This window comes from Denticeps clupeoides, chromosome 20, assembly GCF_900700375.1.
Source record: "Denticeps clupeoides chromosome 20, fDenClu1.1, whole genome shotgun sequence".
Taxonomy (NCBI): Eukaryota; Metazoa; Chordata; class Actinopteri; order Clupeiformes; family Denticipitidae; genus Denticeps; species Denticeps clupeoides.
Genome location: NC_041726.1, coordinates 2,475,244 through 2,498,138, shown reverse-complemented (window position 1 = coordinate 2,498,138; position 22,895 = coordinate 2,475,244). Strand labels below are relative to the sequence as shown.

The window sequence follows — 22,895 nt, the reverse complement described above, 5'->3', positions numbered from 1 at the left end:
GAATGCAATTATACAAGTGGGCACAACCTTTTTATGTATTCCTCAATGTTTAATTATTTGACACGTTTTCAGGCTAATATCAAACGTAACACTTATTTTACAAATAGGACAATGTGTAATATTATGAAATAATTCTTGGCACGAAATGAACAAGCACTTTGCTGGACGGTAGTAGTAGCCTAGCAGGTAACACACTCGCCTATGGACCAGAAGACCCAGGTTCAAACCCCACTAACTACCATCGTGTCCCTGAGCAAGACACTTAACCCTGAGTGTCTCCAGGGGGGGACTGTCCCTGTAACTACTGATTGTGAGTCATCTGGATAAGGGCGTCTGATAAATACCGTAAATGTAAACGGACGGTGATTAAATGTGATTTGCCATATTGCATATTTAGGTGAAGAAATAACGATTACAGAAAGCATGTAATTCAAAATGCGGAAAACGGATTTCATGGGGCCCTGGATGAACAGGCGACGTAGGTGACCAGAATTCCCGTATTTTAACCCAGCGGATCGAATAACTGCGTTAAACACAATTTCACGACGCAAGATCTGCGAGTGTGTGGCGGGGAAGACGGCATGCTAGGCAGATAACTAGCTAGCCGAACCGGCGCCGGCCACCCCGTTAAAAAGCGTCGCGACGTTCACTTCCCAACCCAACCCGTTTCTGGGCGAACGCACGGAGCGGGAGGGCAGCGGGCATCATCTCACCAAGCCTTCGATCTGGATCTGCTTCACGGGGGAATCCAAAGTGTTGCTGGAGCTCACTCCGGATTCTTTGCGGGACGCCATCTTTTCACGCGTGCGGAGCGGGGGAGAGGGCCCTACTTCCGGTGGCGGTGCAACCTCAAGCTGCCTCCCCCCCAAGGCAAAGACAAATCAAAGGTTCCCCAAAACAGGCTAATATTTTTTCTCTCTCTCTCACGAATATCAACAAGTGCTTTGTAAAACTGAATCTGAAATACGAAACAAAGCTGAAATATAATACCGCGTACGTTTTTGTCAGCGCTAAGGTTACACATTTATTTCTGTTTGTTTTTGTTTCTTGACGGACATATTAGGATGTCACTCGTCGGAACAAGCGTGTTGTGTCAGTACACGGATCGCATGTGTGTTTTTTTGTTTCCTTTCCGAATTCTATACGTTCGTGCTACATTTCTCAGACAGTCGTGTCGTTCCGCGTTCCCGACGTGCGCGATGAAGATCAAACGTCAGAAGCAGGCTAAGAAGACCATAGGTTTTTACAAATACAACTTCTGTTTTCGGGAGCCTTTTCAGATACTGATCGACGGGACGTTTTGTCAGGCCGCCCTCAAGGGCAAGATCCAGATAAAAGAGCAAATGCCCAAGTACCTGATGGGAGAGGTGCAACTTTGCACCACCAGGTGAGCGACCGGACCGGGTGGGGTGGGTGGTAGTAGCCTAGTGGGTAACACACTCGCCTATGAACCAGAAGACCCGGGTTCAAATCCCACTTACTACCATTGTGTCCCTGAGCAGGACACTTAACCCTGAGTGTCTCCAGGGGGGGACTGTCCCTGTAACTACTGATTGTAAGTCGCTCTGGATAAGGGCGTCTGGTAAATGCCGCCTCAGGATTCCCGACTTCTCCCCCTGTTCCTCCGCAGCTGCGCCCTGAAGGAGCTTGAGTCCCTGGGGAAGGAGCTTTGTGGGGCCAAGTTCATCCTGCGGCGGTTTCAGACGCGCAAGTGCGCGCACGCCAAGGAGCCCGTGTCGGCCTCCGAGTGTCTGCTGTCCATGCTGCAGCAGACCAACCCGCACCATTACTTCATCGCCACGCAGGTATGTGTCCACCTCGGTGGTGGAGTGAACTTACCCTCGGCAGCTCAAGACCTTCCTCTTTGGAGAATATTTAGATTGTCTTCCTCTGCTTATCCGGGCCGGCCCTCTCCCCAGCCACCTTCACCAGCTCCTCTGGCATTTACATTTACAGCATTTATCCAGGCACCCTTATCCAGAGCGACTTACAATCAGTAGTTACTCAGGGTTAAGTGTCCTGCTCAGGGACACAATGGTAGTAAGTGGAATTCGAACCTGGGTCTTCTGGTTCATAGGCGAGTGTGTTACCCACTAGTCTACTACCCAGACCAAGGCGTTCCCTTCAAAAAAATTCAAATAAAATTCTCATTTTATTTGTCACATACACAGTCATACACGGTGCTTTTTGCGACTGCTACAGTATTGCAAATGTTGCAAGTATACAATGAAAACCAATATGCAAATATTGCAAACGTAACCAAATATTACACTTTTATGTCTTTAACACAAAACATAAAATGTGTGGAACATGTAGGGTGAAGGTGTGCAAATGAGTGAAGTCAAAGTATAAAGTGAAAGGTTTGTGCAAGGTACCAGACTGGAGATCATTTATCTAGCGTGTCCTGGGTCGACCCGGGGGCCTCCTGCCAGCAGGACGTGCCCGAAACTCCTCCCCAGGGAGGCGTCCAGGAGGCATCCTGACCAGATGCCTGAACCACCTCAACTGGCTCCTCTCGATGTGGAGATGAACTCGTAACCTTCTTGGCGACTTACAACATGGAAGCACGTTGTAAGTCGCTCTGGATAAGGGCGTAAATGTAAATGTGTGTGTATGGAGGGTGGCGACAATGACGATGTCGTGTTCAAAATTGGTGTTTGGCTCACGATGTCTCGATTCGAGTTTGCGGTCGTTGCATGTAGTGTAGAAGTCAGTGGGGAGTTCAGTATTCGACAGACAGTATTCTTCATAGAACCTCGCTGGATTTTATGCTCAACTTCTATAGGCCGCCCTCCTCCTCGAAACTTCACGTCCTGGGGAAACCTCATCGTGGGACTGGAACAAAGTGGCTGTAATTCTGCACCAAGATTCTTCAAATACAGTATTGGGGGACACTAAAAGCAAATAAAAAAAAAATCAACATTTAATGTAAAGGGGGAAAGACCATAACGTTACATCCCTGGGAGTTGGTTTAAAAACTTGGTGGCCTAGCGGTTAAGGAAGTGGCCCAGTAATCAGGAGGTTGCCACTGAGGTGCCCTTGATGAAGGTCCCGTCGCCACCAACTGCTCCCCGGGCGCCTGTCATGGCTGCCCACTGCTGACCAAGAGTGATGGTTAAATGCAGAGGACACATTACGTTGTGTCACCGTGTGCTGCGCTGCAGTGTATCACAAGTGACAATCACTTTACACTTTCACTTTCCTCTTTGGTGTCTTAAAGGACCAGGAGTTGACTTCAGGCCTCAAGGAAATCCCAGGCGTGCCGCTGCTCTACATCATACAGAACACGACAGTGCTGGACAAGCCCTCCCAGCGCTCGCTAAAACACGTCCAGGCAGTCCAGGCCGGAGAGATGGTGACGCCGTCGCAGCAGCAGTGCATCCGCAGCCTTAAGGAGGAGCAGGGCATCGGGGCAGACGGCGCCGCGCGACCGGGCAGGAAGCGCAAGCGCAAGTCCGGCAACCCCAACCCTTTAAGCTGCTTGAAGAAGAAGAAGAAGGTGACGGCGGCGGCAGCGACGCCGAAAAGGTCCAACGGTGAGAAAAAGAAAAGGAACCGACCCAGGAAGCGCAAACCTGCTGGAGGCGCCGCTCCTGCCCTCGCCACCACCCCCAGTGCAGCATCCTAAGGACTCGAAGAGCCAATTTTATTAAAGTCGTTTATACATTTTTTGTGTTTTTTTTGTTTTTTTTCCCGTTTTGGCATGCGTAGGTTTATTATAGTGAGCAACAGACATATTTTAAAATAATTTTATTCTAAAATGTACTTTATCTTCCAGACTACAGGTCTTTAATGTGAGGATTAGCTTTCACTGGCAAAAAGTTATCAACATCAAGTTTCTATTCGTTTCATACAAATCAGTCAGGGGGGGGCGGCGAGGTTACATGCACATTTCAATTAAAAGATGCAGAAAACGTGACATAAATCTCCAATTCTCAATGATAGGTTGAAGAATTACGTTATTAGCTGCTTGGAATGGATCTACGTCCATCAATCGTGTTGAACTATCGCAACGCTGCGGTGTAATGGGAGAGTTAAGGCTTGTGTCATGTTGTCACAAAGGCTCCCAAAGCTGCTTTTTCTGTCATAATTTAAAACATTCCACTCCAGCACACAGACGTCGTTCAGTACGCCGAGGCAACGAGGAGACCCCCCCCCCCATCCCATCATCATTGTTTTTTCGCAGAGTGGTCTGGTTTTCAGATCTAGCTCTCTTTCAATGAATGCTATTAGTAGTCAGTCAACCAAACGATAGATGGAGCATGCGATATGACAATATGACCAGACTAGATTTATGCTTACCATCATGACACCGATTGAACGTACCATATTTAATTTCGTTAAATAATTCCTAAGGGGCATTAAAATCTGCACGCTCAAAACTAGTGCAAAAAAAAAAAAGCCAGTAATTGAATCAGAAATCTTTATTATTCAACCAGTACTGCACTTAGAGTGAAAAGAGTGAAAACTCCTGCTTTACTGTCAAATTATGTGTAAAGTGAAGTGATTGTCACACGTGATACACAGCAGCACAGCACATGGTGCACACAGTGAAATTTGTCCTCTGCATTTAACCCATCACCCTGAGTGAGCACCATGACAGGCGCCCGGGGAGCAGTGTGTGGGGGCAGTGGCACCTCGGCAGATCGGGATTCGAACCAGCAACCTTCTGATTATGGGGCAGCTTCCTTAACCGCTAGGCCACCACTGCCACCACTGCCACACACACACACACACGAGCAAAATAAGCGAGAAGACTACTCCGAAGGCCGGGGGGAGCGATTCTTCAGATGATGTGAAAGCGCGGACCCGGGGTGGCGATGATGTCGCTGTAGGGCTCGGCCTGGTTGAGCGCCACGGCCTGCTGCTTCTTCAGCACCAGGAAGCTGTAGAACTGCTTCTTGTTGTTGTTCTCGCACAGGGCCAACAGGCTGATCGATTCTGCTCCTGTTTTGGCCAGGACCCTCTGTTACTTAGAAATGGAATTAGAAAAAAAGTCGAATATGACAATAATTCACCCATTTAAAAGACCCTTTGTTTTTTTTTTGTTTTTTTCAAAAGAAACGCAATTAAAATTATAAACATTTTTATTAAAAAAATATTCACAATTACAATTAATAATTTCTTTGAAGTTGGCTCATTTTCGGTAAAGGACGTACAACACTTGCAATGACTTCACACCGTACACCTTCTTCTCCAATGGACTGACAAAACAGGAAAAACAGAGGTGAATCGTCCCCTTCGATGAAACAAACGGAACAAACTGGATTTTTGTGGAAGGACTGCGTTTCTAATCAATGACGTTACGCATTCGCAGCGTCGTGTGGACGGTCGGAAACACGACAAGTCAGCAACAACAACCAAAAAAGGTACCTGAAGACCATGCAGCATCTGCTGGGTCCTCTTGTTCCACCTCCTTTCCTCTTGGTCCTGGTCTCCACCCTGACCCGCTTCCTCCTGATGGAAATGGAGACACGAGGCACTGTGAAGTTTTGCGAGCTATTTAGATGCGTCTGGGCTGTGAAACAGGTCGGATTTTGTACCTCCTCTTCCTCCTCGTCATCCTTCTTGTCCTTTCCCTTCTCTCCCAGCAGGTCGAGCTCAGGGATGAGTTGTGCGAGGCTGGTCGGCTCCTCAGGGGGGAGTTCCACTGGTTCCACGTGCATCCTTGTGGACACGATGGAAGAGCAGTCTTCCATCATCTAGGAGCTGGCCAGTTACACAAACATTTGATCGCACATCTCCATGTCCTTGCCTGTAATGTTCATGATGAGGTTGTGTACTTACAGGCAGGGCTGGCTCCGCCTCTGGGGCCTTGCGCTTCTGGCCACGGTGGGTGGAAGGAGGAGGCATGACCGACTCGTCCATGGTTCGGCTCCCCTCCATGTCTGACGGCTGGAGCACACTGGGCTCCTCCAGGATTGTCTGGTCTGAGAGAGGTGGAGGTGTGAATGTGAACTTCACTCATGTGTTCACTCCAGCCCTTTATGAGTACAGCTGGAGACTGGAGGCCAAGGTTTACCAGTGGGGGTAGTCACGATGTCCGAGTAGTCACTGAGCTGGGCGCGAATTGTCTTGCTGTCCAGCTCCTTCACACTGTCCACAATCAGCTTCCTCTTCCTCTTGGCCTTGGTCTCCTTCACTGTTAAAATCCGTAAAACGTTAAAACTTTAATCTGTTAGAACTAAAGTCTGACAGAAAAGTCCCTTTTTCACCTATCTGTCTGAAACGTAACATGTTCCTTAAGTTCTTCCAAATTATGTGCATACAGGGAGTGCAGAATTATTAGGCAAGTTGTATTTTTGAGGAATAATTTTATTATTGAACAACAACCATGTTCTTAATGAACCCAAAAAACTCATTAATATCAAAGCTGAATGGTTTTGGAAGTATTTTTTAGTTTGTTTTTATTTTTAGCTATTTTAGGGGGATATCTGTGTGTGCAGGTGACTATTACTGTGCATAATTATTAGGCAACTTAACAAAAAAAAATATATATACACCCATTTCAATTATTTATTTTTACCAGTGAAACCAATATAACATCTCCACATTCACAAATATACATTTCTGACATTCAAAATCAAAACAAAAACAAAGCAACCAATATAGCCACCTTTCTTTGCAAGGACACTCAAAAGCCTGCCATCCATGGATTCTGTCAGTGTTTTGATCTGTTCACCATCAACATTGCGTGCAGCAGCAACCACAGCCTCCCAGACACTGTTCAGAGAGGTGTACTGTTTTCCCTCCTTGTAAATCTCACATTTGATGATGGACCACAGGTTCTCAATGGGGTTCAGATCAGGTGAACAAGGAGGCCATGTCATTAGTTTTTCTTCTTTTATACCCTTTCTTGCCAGCCACGCTGTGGAGTACTTGGACGCGTGTGATGGAGCATTGTCCTGCATGAAAATCATGTTTTTCTTGAAGGATGCAGACTTCTTCCTGTACCACTGCTTGAAGAAGGTGTCTTCCAGAAACTGGCAGTAGGACTGGGAGTTGAGCTTGACTCCATCCTCAACCCGAAAAGGCCCCACAAGCTCATCTTTGATGATACCAGCCCAAACCAGTACTCCACCTCCACCTTGCTGGCATCTGCGTCGGACTGGAGCTCTCTGCCCTTTACCAAGCCAGCCACGGGCCCATCTATCTGGCCCATCAAGACTCACTCTCATTTCATCAGTCCATAAAACCTTAGAAAAATCAGTATTGAGATATTTCTTGGCCCAGTCTTGATGTTTCAGCTTGTGTTCAGCCTTTCTGACCTTGGCCATGTCTCTGAGTATTGCACACCTTGTGCTTTTGGGCACTCCAGTAATGTTGCAGCTCTGAAATATGGCCAAACTGGTGGCAAGTGGCATCTTGGCAGCTGCACGCTTGACTTTTCTCTGTTCATGGGCAGTTATTTTGCGCCTTGTTTTTTTTTAGTGCGGAAAAAGCATGAGGAACGGGAGGTGACCTTTCCCCTTATATCAACGAGCGAGGAACAATGATGGGTTGTCGCTTCTGTGCTCCCTGCATGGCAGACATTTACATTTAGCATTTATCAGACGCCCTTATCCAGAGCGACTTACAATCAGTAGTTGCAGGGACAGTCCCCCTGGAGACACTCAGGGTTAAGTGTCTTGCTCAGGGACACAATGGTAGGAAGTGGGATTTGAACCTGGGGCTTCTGGCGAGTGTGTTACCCACTAGGCTACTACCACCCTACTCATTTCAACGATTAACGCACTACTAACTAACAAAATCAGATAATTGCTTCTCTGGTTCATCTTTCTACTAAATTACCTCATCAGATTGATGATACAATGAGCATACAATACAATGCTGACGAACCTGTGATGTCAATCGGCTCCAGAGCAAAAGCTTCTTCCTCATTGTGGACCAGAGTGGTCTGCTCAGTTTGGTCGGTCATGGTGGGGAGCGGCCCCACGGGACCCGAGTCTGGGCTGTCCGGGCCTCCTCCAGCTCTCATTAAAGTCTTTTTCAACGCCTAAAAAGTAAAGAATGTGAGAAAAAAAAAAATCATAGCAACGCACGTCGTCATCCGCACCATGATCTGGCGCCATCATTACAGTCTCTGCGATGGCCGGGGATCGTCAAAAATACCACCGCCATCCTCATTGCTGAGAAGCTTGTCAACTGGGAGGAAAAACAGGAACAATCCTCCTCAAACAACAAAACGTAGAGAAAAATGAACAGAGAAACTATGCAGTCATTTATCCTCGGTATGTATGTATTTGTGTTTATATATGTATATATATATATATACACACACACACACACACACACACACACACACACACTATATATTACTGGCCCTGCTCAGAGGCCAACAGCAGGTCATTAACAAGCTTTAACCAGCGTTGAGGTCAGAATCCCTCCTAGAATTTTCATGAATGTTGTTGCTGTTTAGCATAGCTGCTGGGCTACAACCTTTCTAAAATTTTAGATATCGATCTGTAGTTCGATCAAGATCAGATTTTCTGATCAGGGGTCTGACGACTGCTACAAATGATTAATTTTTAATAGGATTTATAACATCGGGAGCTACTTGTTGTAGGAAACTTATAGGACTTGGATCCAATTTGTAAGCACATTGATTTGATGATGAGATCTTTTTAATTAGTTCAGGCTCTGTCAGGAGGCTTAAGCGTTCTAATCTGTGGTCTTGTATATTTTCCGAAGTAATATCGACAAACCTGGTTTTTTTTTGTTATCGAGTGATAGCATCCGTGTTGGTCTTATTACCAATACAGTTTTCTGACTAAAATAATAAACACAATTGCACACAACACGTAGACCCCACCAGCCATATGTAAAACCATGCGAAAAGAAAAGCCTTACGACGTTATTTACTGACTTTTCCAACTTTGTAGCAAACAAGTAGGCCCCTCCAAAGCAACCAATATATCAGACCAAAAGCCTGGCCTCTCCATGATTTCTGTGCATTGCAGGGTCTTAGCATGGCGGCCTTGTACGTAACACATGGTTATTTTGACCTCTTCCTAGTTTTCCAGGTTTTTCCGACCCGCATTGGTGGCACCAACACATCCAACATGTTTGATTGTGAGTCTCGACTGGGTCGCTAGCTCCAATGGTTAGCCGCAGGGTGCCAAAAAACCTGCTGCAACACAAGAATAAATGGTGTTGACAGGTCCAAATAAGATGCTGCAACGGTGTCAGTTATGTTTTTTGGTTCTAAGACCATGAGCCAGATTTTCAGATAACTGAGTGGCGCCCGGCCCAGTTGGGGTGGATGCCATCTCGCCCAAAAAGAACAGGCTCCCCCCGAAATGTTGGCCAGTTATTAATAAATCCCGATTTATCTAGAGCCTGCTACAGGTCTCATTGCTACGCCGGTGGTGGCCTAGCGGCTAAGGAAGCGGATCTGTAATCAGAAGGTTGCCGGTTCAAATCCGTATCTGCAAAGGTGTCACTGAGCAAAGCACCGTCCCCACACACTGCTCTCCGGGTGCCTGTCATGGCTGCCCACTGCTCACCAAGGGTGATGGTTAAATGCAGAGGACACATTTCACCGTGTGCTGTGCTGCTGTGTTTCACAATGACAATCACTTCACTTTCACTTCAAACAGAACAGATTACTTTATCCAACATCGTTTTAGGCAATTCAAGCATCTCTATAAAATTATCTTTAGCTATTTCCAACTGCCGTAGCCGGACATTGAATCACTATGCTCGAATATCTGCGGTTATTTATCGCCAGCGCGTTTAGGTGATGGAGCCATAACTCACAGCTGGACATAATAAGATGTAATGGTTTTGTATTTTTTTTTCATAAAAAATGTACTGTACACACGTCACACGGATTCATACCAAGCATGCCCCCCTCACTACTCTCCATGGGATTGTCACCAAAGTCGTCCTTGTTCTGGTCGTACTCGAGGTGGTTCGATTTGTCAGCCATCTGCCCGCTGCTCGACTCGGGCTCCAGGAGCAGGTTGGAAGCCGACGCCCCGTGGATGATGTCCACTTCGAAAGCGCCCACTTCCTGTCACATGGTGATCTCCTCCACACGACTCTGGTTCAAAGTGAACTGCTGTGCAACGTCTATATCACTGTAAATAAATGCCATTATTGATAAGTCTGGCAAACCATATTACTCATACATGATATACTTTTTAAAATATGCATAAAATATTATAATTGGTCATTTTCAAAGCCATATTCATGTACTTCAGAACACAAAAAGGCTTTGGAGTGAGATTGCAAGAGGCAGGATGGATGGATGGATGTATGGATAGATGGATACGCATACTCGAGGTCAGGAAGTGGCTGATCGAAATCATGGAACTCCTCGGGCAAGGTGATGGCATTTTATGCAGCTTCACGATTCTCCTCGGGCAAGTCGACCACGCCTGCGAAAAAGAAAAGAAACGATTTTGGATTTTGAGAACAGAGTCTCGCAGCCTGACCCGTTCATAAACCCCGTTTCCATTTAGGAAACATTTACAGGAGACCATACCTGGCCTGAAGGCCATCTTGATCTTAATGAAAGCTTCATTACAGTCTGCAAGCAGGTACTTGGCTTTCCTGTGGTAGATCCGCACCACACCCAGGAGTAAATGTCCCGATGTCCGCAGTGCCATTTGTACTCCTTTCAAATTAAACTAAACCATCATTATAATTATAATTTATATAATTAAGGCGTGCATTAAGCACATGTTCGTATTGCTTAAATATAGATTAAGGAACGTGTTAAGACTTTACAAGTCCAATGCAAACAGTAGTGACAGTCAATAAATAGCAAAAGACGATTATTGTTGCGCTGGCGGCCAGTGCCATGAACTGTATCTGAAATGACAGGAGACGGCACAGCTGATCAATGGCAAGCAGCGTGAAAACAGGGGCTACGCTATATTCTGTGACCCCAGAACCGCCGTTTCGGTGTATTTATCGGATTCTAGATTATTTTCTCCATGTTATTTCTGGCCCGTGTCATGTGGTTCTTCGTAACGGGGAGAGAAGAGATGGTGACACAGTGAGTGGCTCTGAGAATCCTTTTATTAGCCAGATCCTTTAACATCAGGAACCGGCACAACAAGAGGACAGCAGCGGGGTAACAGGGCAGGCATCCACCTAGGATCATAATACGCCTGCTCCAATTACCTCCAGTTACCAGGCAACAGCCCACTAACTCTAACATCTCGACCTGGTTCGGGAACAGCACCATGCAGGACTGGCGAGCCCTACAGAGGGTGAACGCACTATCTGTTCCAAGCTACCTGACCTTCAATCAACCTAGAGCAAGCGATGGTGGACCAGGTCCAGGAAGATGGTGAAGGACCTCAGCCATCCCAACAATGGACTGTTCCCGCTGTCGCGATCAGGGAAGCGCTTCAGCCTCCTGAAGTCCAGCACAGAGAGAATGAGGAGGAGCTTCTTCTTCTCCAGGCTATTCGAGCTCTCAACAACCACATCACTTCATAGAACTCCAATACACTCCAGCACTTTCACTTTCACTCTGGACCCCCCCCCCCCCCCCCCCCCCCCCCACACACACACACACAAACAAACTTTTTTACTCTTGCACAATTTGTTTTTCACATTTTCACTTTATACCTTGCTGTTACACATATTTCATGTTAAAGACATAAACGTGTAATATTTGGTTATGTTTGCAATATTTGCATATTGGTTCATTGTACACTTGCAATATTTGCAATACTGTGGTCTGTAGCAGTCGCCAAAGCATTTCACTGCACATCATACCGTGTATGACTGTATGTCACCCTAATGGCCATATGCAAATGAGCCCAGACCTATTGGCTGAAAACACTACACTGCTGACAGAAATTCATTGCGCGTGTTAAAAAATCACATGTATATATGTATATATGCTTCGAACCGGGTCCCCCGTGCCCCGCTCCTTTTTTTAAAAATGTGATTTCGTTTTATTTTCCGCTCCTCCCGGTGATGGACTAAAACAAGCAAAATGGCGTGTATGGCAGGCGGTCTACACATTTAACATCTTGAACGGACATGTGCCGCGAATACACATCATTTCATTCTTCCTGGTCAAAACGAAACTCGTCCCATCCACAATTTCTCTTTCAGACATCCATAGCGAAAGTCTCCCCAGGAGAAATGACTTCACGTCTATTGGGCTCTCCACTTCAGCTGTCCAGAAGGTGCTATGGAATTTTGCTTTGAAATAACATGGTGCCGAATTTGCAGATATCCAAAGTGATGTTGATTTGGAAGATCAAACTTCTGTTGTAACTGTTGGAAGGACATTAGAGAGCCATCCTGGAATAAGTCCCCTAGTGCACGAATCCCCTTCATATACCGTGTTTTAAAGAGAGGTCAGGAGGCCACGCCAGGATCCCGATTAGAATAAAATGGATTCAGTATAAATATAGACTCATCTCTCCCAAAGAATCTGGACATCTGTCGCCAAACTTCTATAGAATTATAGAGTATTGGATTTTTCCTTGCTGAATATTTATGGGGACAGGCAAACAAGCTCCAGAAAGATAATGGGGACCAGGCCCAGGAATCTACAGTAGGACACAGATCATAATAAGACCTAAACCATTCCCAAATGAATCTGGAGAGGCAAACCCAGTTATAATACAGGGAGTGCAGAATTATTAGGCAAATGAGTATTTTGTCCACATCATCCTCTTCATGCATGTTGTCTTACACCAAGCTGTATAGGCTCGAAAGCCTACTACCAATTAAGCTTATTAGGTGATGTGCATCTCTGTAATGAGAAGGGGTGTGGTCTAATGACATCAACACCCTATATCAGGTGTGCATAATTATTAGGCAACTTCCTTTCCTTTGGCAAAATGGGTCAAAAGAAGGACTTGACAGGCTCAGAAAAGTAAAAAATAGTGAGATATCTTGCAGAGGGATGCAGCACTCTTAAAATTGCAAAGCTTCTGAAGCGCGATCATCGAACAATCAAGCGTTTCATTCAAAATAGTCAACAGGGTCGCAAGAAGCTTGTGGAAAAACCAAGGCGCAAAATAGCTGCCCATGAACTGAGAAAAGTCAAGCGTGCAGCTGCTAAGATGCCACTTGCCACCAGTTTGGCCATATTTCAGAGCTGCAACATCACTGGAGTGCCCAAAAGCACAAGATGTGCAATACTCAGAGACATGGCCAAGGTCAGAAAGGCTGAAAGACGACCACCACTGAACAAGACACACAAGCTGAAACGTCAAGACTGGGCCAAGAAATATCTCAAGACTGATTTTTCTAAGGTTTTATGGACTGCTGAAATGAGAGTGAGTCTTGATGGGCCCGTGGCTGGATTGGTAAAGGGCAGAGAGCTCCAGTCCGACTCAGACGCCAGCAAGGTGGAGGTGGGCTGGTATCATCAAAGATGAGCTTGTGGGGCCTTTTTCGGGTTGAAGATGGAGTCAAGCTCAACTCCCAGTCCTACTGCCAGTTTCTGGAAAACACCTTCAAGCAGTGGTACAGGAAGAAGTCTGCATCCTTCAAGAAAAACAGGATTTTCATGCAGGACAATGCTCCATCACACGCGTCCAAGTACTCCACAGCGTGGCTGGCAAGAAAGGGTATAAAAGAAGAAAAACTAATGACATGGCCTCCTTGTTCACCTGATCTGAACCCCATTGAGAACCTGTGGTCCATCATCAAATGTGAGATTTACAAGGAGGGAAAACAGTACACCTCTCTGAACAGTGTCTGGGAGGCTGTGGTTGCTGCTGCATGCAATGTTGATGGTGAACAGATCAAACACTGACAGAATCCATGGATGGCAGGCTTTTGAGTGTCCTTGCAAAGAAAGGTGGCTATATTGGTCGCTGATTTGTTTTTGTTTTGTTTTTGAATGTCAGAATGTATATTGTGAATGTGGAGATGTTATATTGGTTTCACTGGTAAAAATAAATAATTGAAATGGGTATATATTTGTTTTTTGTTAAGTTGCCTAATAATTATGCACAGTAATAGTCACCTGCACACACAGATATCCCCCTAAAATAGCTAAAAATAAAAACAAACTAAAAAATACTTCCAAAACCATTCAGCTTTGATATTAATGAGTTTTTTGGGTTCATTAAGAACATGGTTGTTGTTCAATAATAAAATTATTCCTCAAAAATACAACTTGCCTAATAATTCTGCACTCCCTGTATATACGATGTTGGCGTAGCTAATACACCAAATTCCACTTGCATCTGCAAAGACTTTTTTCCAAGTCGCTGTTCCCTGCTTTTTAATGTTTTGTTTTGTTTTGTTTATACTTATATTATTTATATGTTCACCTTTTTTCTATCTATATGTTAAATATTGCTACATTAAGAATGCACCTAATTTCAAAAGCTTTTAAACCTTAGTTATAACCTTCCAGGAAATGTCCATATTGTACATGGGAATGTTCCGAGGTAAATTCTATAGTGAAAACAGTTTTGTGCCAGACAGGTAACACTTGATAGTAGTTCTACATGTCCTATTTTACCCTAAACAAGTAAGTTTTCCAGTTGAGCAGAGATTTTCCTGCTTAACCATAAGGGTAACATCTGAAGAGGGTACAGTAGTCGAGGGAGAATATTCATCATGATTAAACTTATTCTACCAAGCAGTGAAAGAGGAAGTGTTTGCCAGCGACTTAGATCTCATTTAATGGTATGAATAATTGGAGCATAATTAAATTTCCATAATTTATTTAATTAACTGGCACATTAATGAACAAAATTAACAAAATCCAGATTTTCGACCATTTAAAGGAGAAGTTAATTTTATATTCAGTATCAAAATTACCTAAAGGTAATGCTTCTGATTTGCTAAAGTTAATTTTGTAACCTGAGAATAAACTAAATTCATTAAATAACGATAATGTTGCTGATATAGATGTTATTCAGGTGATGATAAAAACAACAGGACGTTGTCTGCATACAGTTCAATTTTGTGCTCATCGCCTCTTATTGATATACCCTTTATATCTGTGTTCTGACTGACCCAGAGCCAGCACCAACAAGAGAGGGCTCAGCGGGCATCCCTGTCTGGTGGCCCTGGCAAGTGGGAAAGGATCTGACCACAGGCCATTAGTAATAACACAAGACATAGGAGAATAGTAGATTGAATCCATCTTAGAACAGGTAACCCCATTCAACTCAGTCAAAAGCCTCCTCTGCATCCGGAGATACAGAATTGTCTCACACTTTTGTTGACTAGTACATTGTATGACATTCAAGAGCCTCCTTATATTTGTGATAGAAAAATGATTCTGTATAAAGCCTGTCTGGTCTGGGTTTATAAGGTTAGAAAGAACCACCTCAAGTCTTCTTGCCAACAGCTTAGAAATTATCGTAGCATCAACCCCAATTAGGCTAATAGGTCTATAAGAACTGCATGAATCAGGTGGTGTATTCTTTTAATAGTTAATTAAATATTTGTTCAAAGTTCAAAGTGGGCGGAAGCTCCTTCTGAAAAAAAGAAAGAAGTTTCTGACATGGTTAATACCTTTTACATTAAGGCTAATACATTTAACATCACTCATAATCAGAATGTGCTGCGGTACAGTCTGATTATGAGTGATACTAAATGTATTATTGAAATAGACTTATGTCTATATTGAAATAGACTTGATAATAAGACTTATTGTCCAGAAGGTAAAAGCAAGAAAAGGCTTTGCTCTGAAAAATTAAAAGTCCCATGCAATAGAGCTGTCACGGAGACATCCGAGACGTAGACACTGGTGAACACGGAACATAACTGTCACGGATGGGCTGGACATGGCGGTGAAGGAGGACGAACGATCAAAGGACAGGGGTTTAATATAAACTTCACAAGACAGGGGAACATGAACACGCACAATGACCCGATGGCGAACAGACACGAACAGGATAGTTTTATACAATTATATAACTAGACAGCAGGTGAACACGATCAGGGAACATTGCACAAGACGAACATGAAACTCCGGTCCGGACTCCGGATCCGGAGTAACCCCTGCCGGTCCGGATCATGACAGTACTCCCCCTAAAAAGCACTACCACCTGGGAGTGCCCACAAAACGGTCCATGAAAGGGTGGGAGAAGTCCATAAGGATGAGTGGCGGCAGTCCTGCACCGGCGGCGTCAGGCCGGCGTCCTGTCCGACGTCCGCAGGCACCGTCACTCCGGTCAGTCTCCGGCACGCCCCGCTGGAAAGTTCGCCACCTCCCTCGTCTCGGTTAACGCCGGGAGCACCTGAACTGCGCGACCGGTCTCCTCGACCCCACGGTAGCTTTTGTAGGCCATCGAGGTCCGGTCGCACGGATTCGTCGGTACTCCCCGCCTCCTGAATCGCCAGGGGGAACATGGACCGCGTGACAGATCCTCTCGACCCCACGGTAGCTTTCGTAGGCCGCCGAGAGTCTGTCACGCTTGGGAAAACTTTAAAAACATGGACTGGATCTTGGGCAGGGCACTGGCAGAAACGAACAGGGCAGCTTTAAACAATTAACACAGGTGAAAACGATTAGGGAACATTACACATGACAACAATGAAACTCTGGGCCGGATCCCGGACCGGAGTAACCCCCATTTCGGACCGGATCGTGACAAGAGCGTTGTGATAGGACCCAGTGTGTGGCCAGTCTGTACAGGGCTGTGCCTGGTTCACATTTAACAATGCAATTCTAAAGGTTCACTTTTTCTTCTCTTTAAAATTATATCCATATACGCAATGTTGACTTGTAAATTATTAAACAAGAATGTGGTTAATAAACGTCTTTATTTGAAATTTACTGAAAACGTGTCTGTGTTTAAAATGTTTCACTGAGCTGCAATCAAAACTACATTAATTCATCTAAAAAGAAAAAGTGCAAGTGTTTTAAGGGCTTGAACTGGATTATCATATCGAGCTTGCGCAGTAAATGATGTGATGCGTTTCGATTAGAGCTAAAATGGAAGCTGAGGCGCTGAAACAGAGGCTAGCTACTGCTGATTACTAAAGTGGAAAAACACATAGCTTAATAATATAATTATTATATATATTATCTAATTATAATTTAATTATGTTACATTTTCTTTATAAATATCACGGCCAATGCACCTCCAGCCCACCAGAGAGTGCCAGACCAGCCGGAGAGACGGCAACCCGGAAACGGAAGTGAGAGCGTGCAGCGCCAAGTATAAAAGCTAGGTGAGACTGAGGAGACACTGCCCGCTCTTTGACGAATTTATTCCCAGAGATGCCAGCCATATTTCCCCACACCCGACTGATTGTAATCCATGACCATGACCTTTGCCTGTCCCCGACCTAGAACTTTGCCTGTCCCTCTTGTGACGACGATCTCTAAACGGATTCTCCATTGTGACCACGACCTTCGCCTGCCAATCAACCTTGATTTTGCCTGCCCCCTTTTGCTAATACGATCTCTCCTGTTACCCCAGCTTCCTGCCATCCCAGACGCCCTCCCGTCCAGCCTCCTTCCTTTCCCTCTTTCCCCGCTAACCCCCACGAAGCCAGAGTTCCCTCCTCGCCGCGCTTCGGCGCTTCCACGGCCACACTCCCGTTCCAACTCACCTCCGGCCGCCCTATCACCGGCCAAGCGCCTCCGGCCCTCCTCTCCCAGGACGATGACTTGTCCACTCGCTCCAAGCATGCCTGCGAATACCATGAACCAAATCAACATTGACCTGGCCACCCGACTCCAGCTCCCAGTCTCCCGGTGTGATCCACCATGCACGGTTATGGGACTGGATGGCAGCCCGTTGGGCTCAGGGCAAGTACTTTACCAAACCGAACCCCTACTTGTCTGCCTCGAGCCCAACCATGTGGAAACCATGATATTCTACCTAACCACGACTCCCCATGCTCCCTGCCTAGGCCCAAAACCCCAGTCCACAAATGCAACCACCATGCCCAGATTCCAGCTAAGGAATGACCATGCCCACAGACAGCAATCTGCCCCTATTTAATCCAGCCCCACCTTAACCATGCTTCCAGGTGCAACCATGGCCAAACCACGCACACCGATCGAAACCACGCCCCTTGAAGACGACTTGACCGAGAAGCCCCCCCATAGGCCTTATGACCTGCCGATCGACCTGCTCGATCGTTGCCGTTCAAATCCCGATCTGCCAAGGTGCCACTGAGCAAAGCATCGTCCCCACACACTGCTCCCCGAGTGCCTGTCATGACTGCCCACTGCTCACTCAGGGTGATGGGTTAAATGCAGAGGACAAATTTCACTGTGTGCTGTGCTGCTGTGTATCACATCACTTCACTTTATTTTTTTTATTATTTTGCTCCCCAGCGCCTTACCACCACAAGGCCGACTGTACCCGCTCTCACTTCCGGAGCGAAAGGCGATGGACGATTACATTACAGCATCCCTGGATAGTGGCATAATCCGTCCTTCCACCTCTCCAGCCGCTGCCCCATTATTTTTTGTGGGGAAGAAGGATGGGGGACTGTGACCGTGCATCGACTACAGAAAACTGAACGCAGTAACCAAGAAGAACCACATCAGTGGTCCACATCAGTCCCCAAGGAATCGTCATAGACCCGGTCAAGACCACAGCAGTTGCTGATTGGCCTGTGCCCACCACCATCCGACACCTCCAACAATTCCTGGGACTCGCCAACTTCTACCGCTGATTCATCCGCAACTTCAGCAAAGTGGCCCAACTGCTCCTATCCCTAGACTAAAGTCGATGCCTCTAGTCTAGGGATAGGAGCAGTCCTGTCACAACGCAATGACGTCGGGAATCGGGAACTCCTGGCAATAAAACTGGCTCTGGACAAGTGGCGCCATTGGCTGGAGGGGGCATTCCACCCCTTTTTAGTCCTGACCGACCACAAGAATCTGGTGTATCTCTAAAATGGCCAACGCCTCAACCCATGCCAAGCATGTTGGGCTCTGTTCTTCACGCGGTTCGAGTTCACTGTGTCCTATATCCCCGGCAAAGGTGGATGCCCTGTCCCGGCAAAACATCCCGGAGACAGAGGACAATCCGTCCTCTCCCATACTCTCACAGCCCTTTCTACTGGCCCCTGTGCACTGGACCCTCATGCAAGAGGTAATTGCTGATCATGCACACCACCCTCCACCTCGAACCAACCTCACGAACCAACCTCACGACATTGTTGACCCCCTCTCCGTCCACGCATCCTACAATGGGGGCATGATACCCCACTGGCCGGGCACCTGGGACGTCAGCGCACCCTCGCCAATATTTGTCGGATATTTTGGTGGCCGGGCCTAGTCGCGGATGTACAGGCATATGTCACAGCCTGCCCTACCTGCACGTCACACAAGGCTGATATGCTGATACCACAAGGCCTTCTACTTCCCCTGCCTCGCCCCCATCGCCCATGGTGCCATGTCTCACTGGATTTTGTCACGGGACTGCCAAGATCCAGGGGTATGACCATCACCATGGTGCTGGTCGACCAGTTTTCCAAGATGGCCGAGTTCATTGCCCTGCCGGTACTCCCTACAGCAGCCCAAACCGCCGACATAGTCATCCAGGAAGTTGTGTGGCTGTTTGGACCACCAATGGACCTCCTCTCGGACCGTGGCCCCCAGTTCATCGCAAGGTTCTGGCATCACTTCTGAGGACAACTGGGGGTGAACCAACACTGCTCCTCAGTCAGCGTTCCCCCTTCGAGGTGGCCACCGGCCTCAGACCTACGTGGTTCCCCACGCTCATGGTTGAGGGACCGGTGTTGGCAGTCAACAGCCGACTCCGCCAATAAGCCGACTCCATAAGGTCTGGTCCCAAGTCCACCGGGTCCTCAACCGAACAGCCGAGTGCATGAAGCGACAGGCAGACCGACATTGTTGACTCGAGGCCTGCCCATATAGTTCAGCCCCAGAAAGCTAGAAAGACAGCAGAAAGCCACTTCATTGGTCCATTCCGGGTGACCCGACGCGTCAACCCAATGGCATACCAGGTGGCCATCCCACACACGCTGCGTGTCAGCCCGGTGTTCCACGTTTCCCACCTCCATAAAGCTCACTCCTCGCCTCTGCAACCTTGACCTTGAGTTTGCCTGCCTCCTTTTGCTAATACGATCTCTCCTGTTACCCCAGCTTCCTGCCATCCCAGACGCCCTCCCATCCAGCCTCCTTCCTTCGCCTCCTTCCCTTCTAACCCCCACGGAGCCAGAGTTCCCTCCTCGCCACGCTTCGGCACTTCCACGGCCACACTCCAGTTCCAACTCACCTCCGGCCGCCCTACCACCGGCCAAGCGCCTCCAGCCCTCCTCTCCCAGTACGATGACTTTTCCACTCGCTCCAATCATGCCTGCGAATGCGTCACCGAACTCGGCTAGTGACAATAAAAGATACAGACACAACATACAACACTCGGTTAAGGAAGTCGTAGTTGTCCCTCCAGTAGTCCCACCGGTCGCACCATTGACAATTTGGTTGCACTCTAAAGCCCTGCTGTACATCATGATTCTTGTGCCTGAGCTTCAATGTGATTGGCTGATTGAATTATGAACAGTTCTTCAACATCAATGTTCTTTAGGCTGAATGAACAAAATAATCTATTTAAGACTATAAACAACTAAAATTAATAACTAAACTCACAATGAAGTGGTGGAAGAAAATCTTTAACAGTGGCAAACAGCCAAAGAGACAGTTGGAGATAGAAAGACAGAACAGAGAAGAAGCAGAACAGATCTGCCAACTCCAAGAGATTGTTGATCAGGAAAATGCATTACAAACAGAAGTAATGGTCCATGCAGAACTGGAGAGACAACAGGCTTTCCACGAAAAGGAAAAGGAAACACTGATAACCAGAATGGAGGATGAATTTAAGAAGACAATATGTAAAGTTGAAACAGAGCTGGAAGCTGAAAAAGAAACCAAGCAAAAACAAGAGGTTTTACAGAAGATGGAGGCTCAGTACCATGCTGAGCTGGAGAAACAACAGGCTCTTCACGAAAAGGAAAACCAAACCCTGATAGCCATAATGGAGGATGAACTTAAGAAGAAATTATGTAAAGTTGAAACAGAGCTGGAAGCTGAAAAAGAAACCAAGCAAAAACAAGAGAAGGTTTTACCGAAGATGGAGGATCAGAACAATGCTGAGCTGGAGAAACAACAGGCTCTTCACGAAAAGGAAACACTGATAGCCACAATGGAGGATGAATTTAAGTAGAAAATATGTAAAGTTGAAACAGAGCTGGAAGCTGAAAAAGAATTCAGGCAAGAACAAGAGGTTTTACAGAAGATGGAGGCTCAGTACCATGATGAGCTGGAGAAACAACAGGCTTTTCACGAAAAGGAAAACCAAACCCTGATAGCCATAATGGAGGATGAACTTAAGAAGAAATTATGTAAAGTTGAAACAGAGCTGGAAGCTGAAAAAGAAAAATGGCAAAAACTAGAGAAGGTTTTAAAGAACATGGAGGCTCAGTACCATGCTGAGCTGGAAAGTAAAGAAACATTTAACAAAGACGAGGTCGAGCTTCTAAGAATAGGTTGCCCTAAAACACTCTGTAATATCAAAACTTCGGTAACAGAAGAAAAACTCAAACAAGATGTTCTCGATGATACTCAAGCCAGGATTAATCTGGAAATTCGTGTTGAGGAGTTGAACACCAAACCGGCTGAAAAGGTCAAGAAAGACTGGAGGAGACTTGAAAATAGGGAGGTGAAACAAACTCCTGAGACAGCAAAGAGCAGACTGCCCAGACCGGTTCGTCCAGGAATGGTGAAACCAATTCCTGAGACAGCAAAGAGCAGACTGCCCATAGCGGTACATCCAGGAATGGTGAATCCAACTCCTGAGAAGGCAAAGAGCAGACTGCCCAGACCGGTTCGTCCAGGAATGGTGAAACCATCTCCTGAGACAGCAAAGAGCAGACTGCCCTGACCGGTTTGTCCAGGAATTGTGAAACCAATTCCTGAGGGAGCAATATGCGCAATATTGACTTGTAAATGATTAAATAAGAATGAGTTTAATAAACTTCTTTATTTGAAGCCCATGAATTCTACAAGAATTTACTGAAAACATGTTGGTGTTTAAAATGTTTCACTGAGCTGCAATCAAAACTAGAAGCCAAAATTCCAGGGGAAATTTTGATGGGTCTGTCCGGGCATTGGTCACAGCTGCGGGCATGTTATTTGTAAAATGGGAATTCTTTACAGTGGTACTGCAGTATCACTTCAAAGAAGTTTTTTTTTACAAATGCTACCAATGCTAAAATTAGCGATCAATACATTCCAATGGGAAATGACCCTGTTTCAGCGTTAATAGCTCGGCCAGGCCCAGTCCGATCGCTTATAAAAGTAATAGCACACCTCACACAACAAAGTTCTAATTTTTGATATATAGCACGCGAGTGTGCGTGCTTCGGTACGACCCGCATTAATTGCCGAAATAAATAATAATAAATAAATATTTTTTTTTTCGCCCATTTACACTTTTTTGTTTTCCCAAATTTGTGCATGATCCGTAAGTCAGACGGCGATAAACCATACGTCAAATCGTCGGCCATGGCGAGATCTACGAGACGACATCAATATCTTCTTTGTATGTCAAACCGTCTGGACACAAACTCCAAAAAAGTCCAATTTTGGGCTAGAATAATAAACGCGTTCCGAAAACGCTTTTTGGCTAATTGCGCGCGGACCGTAAATCCGGCCGAGCCGAGCCATACGTCAAACCGTGCGGAACGACAAGCCGCACGATTTGATACGAGAATCGTGTGTGTGCTGTGAAGCGTTTCATCGCAAATTCTTGGAAACCATTTTTTTTCACACTTTTAATGTTTTGGACGTGATTTGTGGCCCTCCTGTAATCCCCAAAGAAGCAACCAATACGTTATTGTGTGTGGAGAGGTCAGGCCTTCGGCCTGACCTCTCCGTTTTTTTTGTGCGTCTCACGGCCTTAGCGTGGCAGCCACAAATGCGAGACATGGCCTTTTTGGCCTCCTTCCCTATTTCC

General features: G+C 46.1%; 2 protein-coding genes and 1 pseudogene across 2 annotated transcripts in view; 1 reads left to right on the top strand and 2 right to left on the bottom strand.

The window, feature by feature from the left end:
- Positions 1 to 837, bottom strand: part of LOC114770186 (eukaryotic translation initiation factor 3 subunit H-B) — a 46,775-nt gene extending 45,938 nt beyond the window's left edge. The window contains exon 1 of the mRNA XM_028963887.1: positions 714 to 837. Coding sequence (XP_028819720.1) covers positions 714 to 794 — 81 coding nt within the window. The 5' untranslated portion in view covers positions 795 to 837. The remainder of the gene's footprint in view (positions 1 to 713) is intronic.
- A 246-nt stretch (positions 838 to 1,083) lies between these two features.
- Positions 1,084 to 3,662, top strand: LOC114770145 (rRNA-processing protein UTP23 homolog). The gene is made up of 3 exons (XM_028963793.1): positions 1,084 to 1,387; positions 1,631 to 1,805; positions 3,221 to 3,662. The coding sequence occupies exons 1-3, from the start codon at positions 1,110 to 1,112 to the stop codon at positions 3,626 to 3,628; spliced, it is 861 nt and encodes a 286-aa protein (XP_028819626.1). The 5' UTR covers positions 1,084 to 1,109; the 3' UTR covers positions 3,629 to 3,662.
- On the bottom strand, positions 2,330 to 17,590 carry LOC114770597 (double-strand-break repair protein rad21 homolog A-like; annotated as a pseudogene).
- Positions 17,591 to 22,895: the final 5,305 nt, after the last annotated feature.